General features: G+C 40.8%; 1 protein-coding gene across 5 annotated transcripts in view; it reads right to left on the reverse strand.

Annotated features, from left to right (window-relative positions):
* Positions 1-8491, reverse strand: part of Setbp1 (SET binding protein 1) — a 377571-nt gene that overhangs the window by 191252 nt on the left and 177828 nt on the right. For all 5 annotated transcript variants that reach the window (XM_063231756.1, XM_063231759.1, XM_063231755.1 and 2 more), the window contains exon 3: positions 7494-7547. In XM_063231756.1, the coding sequence (XP_063087826.1) occupies positions 7494-7547 (54 nt within the window). The remainder of the gene's footprint in view (positions 1-7493; positions 7548-8491) is intronic.

Here is an 8491-nt window from a genome sequence, read left to right on the forward strand (position 1 = left end):
TATTAAAAATAAGTGAAGTTCTGTTACTTATACACTTAACTATGTTATATATTTTCTATGCAGGCCAAGACAATTCTTCACTCAATGTGGCCCAGGCAAGCTGAAAGAGGGATGCCCATGCTCTGGACACTCTGAAAGCCAGGAGATGAGTTGTACCAGACACTTAGACACATGCTTTCTCTGGGAAAAGTCATACAGCTTGTTGAATATCTTCAGACCTCAGAAGCAGTGTACAGATGGCAAGCAGAGAAGGCCATGAACCCAAACACCATCACTGGCTCTTTTACAGTCTTGGGCAAGTCTCAATTATTTGATGGCAATAGAAGGGATGAACACAGGCATAAGCTTTGCAGAATCCACAATTAGTCATACTTTCTCTACATGAGAAGGGCAAGTGTTACACATCAGATAAAGGAGTGGCTGGGCAGAGGGGGCTCAAGAGAGCAAAGGAAGCCACACCAAACTCCAAGCTCAGGATCCCATTTGAATGGTAAATCTGCCTCCCCATCTTCTCCTCTAGATTTGTTTTCTGTTGCATACTTTTTCTAGAAAGTAAGGGCCCTGACTGGCCCTGAGGAGCTCCTGAAAATGCCAGTCTCTAACTTGGCTGGCAAATGGAACCAAACTCCTGGGATTAGGCCTGGACTCCTCTGGAGCTCACAAGTACCCTAATAATTTTGGTCTGCGGCCAAGGTATCTTTTCACTTTTAAAACAGGAAGAATAATGGTGACAGGAAGACAAGAAAGCACCAGAGGCAGGACTCTGTTTTTTTTGTATACTGCAAGGCTTTGGAGAGACTCTTCCCCGAAGAGCAAAACAAATGTGCTGAGTGCAAAACAAGCCAACCTGTTTCCTTATAGCTGTCCATCGTGAACTGCCTGCCTCTGCTTTGATTTACTGTCACCGCTATGGATGGGTAACCACCAAGACTCTCCCTTTGGAAGTCTGGGGATAAAAAGAGAATGAGAGCAACAGAAATTCTCTGGGGGAAACGGAAGTGTTCAAAGTGCTCTGCAGCAATAGTCTCTATGACTCTGACATTTTTTCTTGGACTCTGGCAAAGATGGAGAAAACTCAATATGGTACACACAAAATGAGGATGGAGCTGCTTGTCTTACCAGTGGACAGAATAGATTTGAATGATCTTAGCAATGGAGATAATGTCTAATTCCAGGTGACACAGTATATGTTAAGAACACAGATGATGAATCCAGGTTCCTGTGCTCAAATCCCACTTCTTCCACTTCTGGGCTTTGTGACCTTAGCTTTTCTGTGCCTCCATGCGCTTACTTATAAAATGGGAATATGTAATTACTGATTCACAAAGGCAATGTAAGGAGTGAGTAAAGTAATACACGTAAAGCTTAGCAGACCTGTAAAAAGTCCCTAGCATACACATGTGGAAGCAAAGGCAGTGTGAGCATCCCCTAAACCCAATTTAGCTGAGTCTAGCAAGGACTGAGCACTCTGAAAACCCCAGAGCTACCATTTGAAACTTTATAACTGTTGATACTGAACTCATAAACAGCTGGTGTCCACTTAGAGTCAAGTCAGATACTGGTGATTCCGTTTTAAAAATCATGATTGACCTTTGAAGAATGAGTGATCCTAAAATTTGGGAATTTCATGATTGAAAGAGGAGTTTCAAAAGACTGTACTGCTCCCATTGGATCTATTTCTCAGTGTAAAAATATTCATCTGTAGCAAAGAAAATCACAAAATACAACCACCACGGCACCAGCTACTGCTGGGACTCCCGCTCCGCTTCATGTTTATTTCTGTTGTAGAGATGCTCACAAATAGGGTTTCTTTCTACTCAGTGACCCCATATTCACACTTCCAGAAAAATAGCTTCTTCTCAAACTTTTTGGGGATTTTACTATAAAAAATTCTGAGTTAATATTCTTGGATCCCAGTACATGTTGCAGAGGGTTGTGCTGCCCAGCGATCTCTCAGCAGGAGATATTTGGGGCCCAAGATAACAAAGGTTCATTCAGAGAAGATAATTATTATTAATTCAGGAATGAATATTGTTCTTCATTTGGTACCTCGTTTTGGTTAACAACATTCCATTTTTCTAGCCAGCAAACAGTTGCTGGGCCCACTGATGTTGCCTTCAAACTCTTCAATTCCTCCCCTCAGCAACTTCTCCACTGTACCCAGCCCAGGGTCACTTCCCGGGGCCTCTCACACAGTCTCGTGGTGCAGGGGTATGGCCTGCTTCACTCCAGCACACCTTTGACCAATAGAGCAGTCTTCTTACACCCCAGCTTTGACTCCTGTCCCCCTCAAACCCTTGGGGAATCCCACTGTTCTCAGATCAATTTTTTTTTTTAACTTTTTATCGGTCTGGGGGATCAAACTCACGACCACCGCCTGCTTGCAAGGCAGGTGCTTATGCCGCTGAGCTAAATCCCCAGCCCCTCTCAGATGAATTCCTGTAACCTGTTTCAAACACATTAACTACTGTAAAATGGCAGATTAGAGTGACCAGAAAAATCTGAATAAGGATTGGGTATGAGAAAATATTAATGAATTACTATCAACTTTCATAGGTGTGATACTGGCTTGTCATGATTTTTTAAAAAGCCTTTATTGTTTAAACAATCTTACTGGAGTATTTGAACAAAATACTAAGATGACTTGGATTTGTTTGAAAATATTACCTGCAAAATTTTTTTTTCATGTGTGTGATTTTCATGTACACATGAAATAAGATTGAGAAACTGGCATTAATAGTTGAAAGTGGACAATTGTCATGTGGGATTTGGTTCATATCAGCTCTGAAGAGCTAACTATCAATGAGTTTGAGAGCAAGTTGTTAGAACTACTGGCAATTTAAAACTATCCACGACAGAGATACATGTGCCACAGAAACCAACAAATACTAGCAATGAAAGCTTTTCTAACAGCATATCATTGAAGCTCAGCAGTAGATATACTGGTATATTATAGTTTGATGCTGACTTATGTGTAAGTTTGAAAACTTCAATGATAGCTTTTTTTGCTAAGTCTATTTTTCCCAAGCTTCTAAGAACTGAAATTTGATTCCATCCTTATTTTCAAGGAATTTCATAGCATATTTCCAGGGAGGCAGGCAGAGAAATTATACCACATCTTAAGCTTCAGGATAAAACTTACATATCATCACCTTTATCTTGTCTTTTAAACAGACTTTCTCTGCCCTAGACTAAGTTTACCACCTTACTTCCTTCTTATCTATTTTGACCCAAGTATATTATACCTGTGCCTGGAAGACGTCCAGGCTTGTTCTGTACAGGTGTAATTTCTCCCCTATCTGAATTTTTAATTAATGCAACCCATGGTTTTCTAATGGAAGTGGTCATTCAATTCATGCTGTACACCAAACATTATATTAGGCTCCTTTCACATGCATTATCTCATTTAAATTTCACAACAATCAGTAAGATAAGCTAAATAACACAATCTTGCCCAATAAAATGAGAATCAGAGTTATTAAATAACTTCTCTACAGTCACAAAGTCCATAGTGGTATGAGAACTTTCCAAAAATAATATCTTCTTGAGAGAGGTCTGGGCACAGCAGGGAGCCCAATACAAAAGTTTTTCATGGAAACCTGTTGAGTGAAGTGACAATGAAGTGACCAAAAGCCCTGTGTAATCCAAATATTTTGCTGTATGTCTTTTTTTTTTCACTTTTTACTACATCTACAGTCCACTTGATCATAATGGCAATTTAGAAACACATAAAAATGGTTATACTCCATTTGCAACTATTACACTCTTCCTTTTCTTAATTAAGAGTCTATTTTTCCTTGGCAGGACCTCCCTTTTGAGATGCTGATGTGTTTATATGTAGGGTAGGATCACATATTAAAGCCTGTAGGGTAAGATCACATATTTAAGCCTGTACTCCTTTCTGTGGGGGACACCTCACTGTAAGGCCATTCTTGCAACACCATGGCTGGTCATGGAAAGCCCACATCTGCTTCAGTCCCATGACAGCTATTCCTTTACCACATCTCACCTGGGCCATTGTAAGTACACACACATGTCCTTGGGAACTTTATGACAATGCTTAAGCAATCTTCACATTTGTGTAGGAGCTAAGAAATAAAAAAAGAAATGAATGCCAAAAAGCATTGGGCATTATTTGTGTACTGGGTCAGGATCCTGGGTGCTAGTATCTGCCTTTGATTTCTCCTGCAGCTCTCTGCCTGCAAAAAGCAAGCAAGACAGGAGTTTAAATAAATAATACCAGCAACTGGGTACAAGAATAGCCAGCTGCTCTACTACATGACTTTCCAATGACATGGAAAACATACAGGTAAACAAAAAATAGTAGGCAACAAAAAGCCTATAAAGATGTCATCAATTAGAAAATCTGGTAAAATTATATGCCTCTTTAGAGCAAATATTGGATGACTATACCTTAAAATGTCATCCTCTATATTTATAGAGTGAAATAACAGAGATTGTTTGTATGGTTCTCTGTGCATTCCAAATTTCTACAGTGAACACTTACAGCTTTTGTATTGGGGGAAAAAGAAATAAAAAAAGAAAGTAGAGAAGAAAGCACATGTTTTACTGAAGAGACTTAGATGCCAATTTTGATTCTACTTCAGGGTGGACCAAAATAGCCCAACAAAGGCAGGTGAAGATGATTTCAGATGATCCAAAGACTAGAAAGGAGGAGACTCAAGTATGTCTGTGTTGCTTCAAAAAGCAAGAGCAAGATGTTAGAAGATAAAGGGAGTTGCATTTGGGGGGAAACCAAAGAAGAGGCAAAAGTCAAGGTGGTCTAGGTGTGAATTTCAGAAGGTTCTCTATCTGTGCTTTGAAAATGTACTGAGAATATAACTCACCTTCCAGTTCCAAGTCTCACTCCAGGAGACAGTGCCTGCCTGTGTTCCAGAGACCAAGCTCACCACTTCTGGGAAGACCAGCAATCAGTATTTTACAGTAACTCAGACATCTTGGGCTCACAGACTTGCCCTGCAATGACTTCTAGGTATTTCCAGGTTTGAGCAAGGTATCCCTGGATATTGGTAAGAATGGGGAGAAAGCCAGGTATCTGCCTCCTTAACCTCCTCTGTTCTATCTGGATGCAGAGAACACAGAAAGAGAACAATCCAACCTCAAACAGTCACCACATTCTACATTTTTAAAGACATCAAAGATTAGTGGGGAAACTGTGATTATTTTATTTAAGATGTTGCAATAGGAATAGGCATCAAGGGAAAATGAACCCTTCACAATCAACTGATAAATGGGAATCACGGGAAAGCTGAGAGGCTGACCACAGGTGGGTGTCTTCCTGAGTACCTTCTGACAGAAAGCGACACTTCTGGAAGGTGTCGCAATAACTCATGGGTTATTGCAGGCATCTGGGGGCATAAGGCTCAGAATCATCTGAAGATCAAGAGAAAAGGGGAAAAATAAAAGCCAGCAATTTGGTGTAGAGGAACTTCCCACAGCATGTGGACAGCTTTTTTTTTTTTTTTTTTTTTCCTATTTGGAAAAGCCTCCGAGGAGTGGTGTTCACATCCAGGACTTTTTGATTTAGGAATGATACTGAATAATTAACTCTACTCTGGGCACCGTGCACTGGCCAGAAGTTTCCTAGGACTTCCCTGGCTTAGGTACAGACATCTTGAGAAATAAAAAATACTGATACTTCTGGCTTGAAAGGGATTACACATGAATGGGAAAATGTGGATGTGGGCAGGGGAACAGAACTAGAGTGGAGGGGCATAGAATGGCCTTTACTGGTCCTGCCTTCAAAGGTAATGAACAAACCTTAAATACATACAACTTTCCTTTTGCTTACTTCTTCATTTTAAATCTAATATCTAACCAAAAATAGAGAAAATATAATTATCTCAGAAAAAAGCCAAACTCGAAACCACACACGCACGCACACACACACACACACACACACACACAATCTTTCCTTTCTCACACTTACATTCACGCACAAAACACTCACATATTCACACATTTTATTCATCTTGTATAAACTGTTTCCCCACTACGTACTTTTCCAGCAAGCAAAACAGTATAACACAAAGCCCTCTCTTTCCCTATTTTAAAATAAATGATCAGATAAAAGAAAATCTGTAGCTGAGATAACACTTTACAAGTACGTGAGAGGGGGTATGGAGGTGAGCAGGGTGTGGGTAAATGCAGATTTTCTTTGGCTTTTGTTTCACATTCCCTTTGTTCCACAAGAAGTTTGTGTTAGTATGTGAAGAGATTCTTTAGTTATCAGTTTTCAGTGACTGGCGAAAAGGCTAACTGGTTGTCTATTTCTAAAACCTCAGTGCATGCCCAGCAGAAGGACCGACAAGCCGTGATGAAAACACTCCACACTGCCACACGAATCTATTTTCCACTCTCACCAAGGGCCCTTGATTCTGTTAATCTTCCTCCTCCAGCCTCTCACTGTCTCCTCCTTGTGCCTGTTCCCACTCTCCCTGTGGCCCAGAGCTAAGTGATGTGAGGACTTTCAGGTTCTCAGCTTCCTTAGAGATGACAGGGTACTCAGAGGAGGTAACCCACAAACACAAGGCTACTGAGGGCACAGTGGGCTCATGAATGTGAAATGTGTTTAAAGAAGAAAACATTCAAAACATCGAGCACTCTTGCCATTACACAATTGCTGCTCCCCACCCCAGAAGTTCATTGCCACTGACTCAGACATGTATCCCTACAAAAGTATAATACTGCGGAATGGTAAGGCAGGACCTGCCTTGGGATGGCAGAAAGTTTCATTTGGAAAGACAACATGGACTAAGCACCATGCCATCACACTTCGATTTGCCTTTCTTTGTATAAATGGTCTATTTACACTGAGATCTATGGGAGAAGCCCAGGATTTCTGTATATCTCATATGTACATATATGCGTCTATGTGTGTGGGGAGAAGGGGACAGTAACTGCCCTTCCAGAGATAGGGAGGACGATTTCCTGTTTTCACTCCTGCCAAGCAGGTCCTCTCAAAGCCCTTACTTGCACCCTTTCTTGGTTTTCCCATGGCATCCTGAAAACAACTCTGTGGCCAGTGATAACAGTGGCCACCTCCTATCCAAGATTAGCACAACAGAAACATCTGCCTCGGTGGGAATCTACAATTCACCTGGCCACCAGGACTGTGTGACTGCAAAGCACTTGCACAAGCAGATCACAGGAAAGTGAGTGTCCTGTCCAAAAAGAGATGGGGAGAACCTTAACCCCACTCACCTCACTGCTTTTCCTAAATTCAACAAGCACCCCATATCCAAGCACTTTGACCTGTATTTTTTTATTATAAAACATTAAGGGAAAACAGAAAGAAGTTGTATTTTCCATGATCAGATGAAAGAGGAGCTGAAGGTAGAGAGCAACTACCAGGTCATTCTAAAGGTCAGTATTTGAAGTCAAAGAAGCTAGAGATCCAAGTTCATTTGCTCAGTCCTGAAGAAGAGAACAGCTGACACTTTTAAACATCATAAACCCATCCAGAAACTCACCTGTGGCTGAAATCCTTTGAGGTCGCTGGCTGCAAGGTCACTGGTTGTGAGGAGCTGGGAAAAAAAAAGAGGCATTTTTCTTAGTGACTTTTCTCAAAATTTGCATACAGCATCCCCAAAACAACCAACCTGCCATGGGCGCCCCAGAGCCTGGAGCAGAGCTCAAGAAGCACAGGCAGAGAAGGATGATGTGATATTTCTGGACCAGGAATCCAGTCTTGCACTGAGTGTGCATAGCCTCTGATTCCCTCTCCCCCACCGCCATCCTAGCTGCCCTCTCCTAGCTCCCATAGGCCATCAGTTCTCCAGTGGGTTTTAAACTAGGGAGCTTGGGCTAAGGCTGGACTTCCAAAGGTACACCAGTTCCCAGAAATTACAATTATGTGTGAATTTATGGGTATGTACGTTTCCTTAGGGAGAGGGTTTCTGGCGTTCTTCCTGCTGGCAAAGCTGTCTATAATACAAGTTAAGAATTACTATTTCAGAGATAGTTGAAGACTCATCTCAAGGAGAGCTTTTTTCTTTCTTTTTTAAGATCAGACTAGTGAAAGTGATCTTTTTCTCTTCCTACCCACATGATTCAGTTTCCCTTGCATGTTGCCTGTGACTTTTTGTGCTATTTAGGTTTTCATAACTTACACATCAAACGATTATAGTCATATAGAATCTTAGGCTAGGTTGAGAATAAGATTTATATATTTTTGCGCCTCCATGTAACCAATGTGAAAGTATAAAGTTCTAGATTTTTAAAATATTTTTGCACTCTCTTCAGGACTTTGAACTAGAAAACACTCAGTAAAAGCAAATAGTTAACTAATGAAATTAATAATTATATTCTTTATTTTTGCTTTCAAATGCTGAGAAAGTGGGGTATGAGGAGAAAAGGGGAAGATATTTATTTTGATTCAAGGAATGTGACAGCTAGCTTTGTGAAAAACACAAAAGACTTCATGTTTGCTGTAACAATATTTTGTTTGGTTCAAGAAAAAGAAGGAGTC

This window comes from Cavia porcellus, unplaced genomic scaffold (genome assembly GCF_034190915.1).
Source record: "Cavia porcellus strain 051 isolate PalLab524CR breed Dunkin Hartley unplaced genomic scaffold, mCavPor4.1 scaffold_20, whole genome shotgun sequence".
Classification (NCBI taxonomy): Eukaryota; Metazoa; Chordata; class Mammalia; order Rodentia; family Caviidae; genus Cavia; species Cavia porcellus.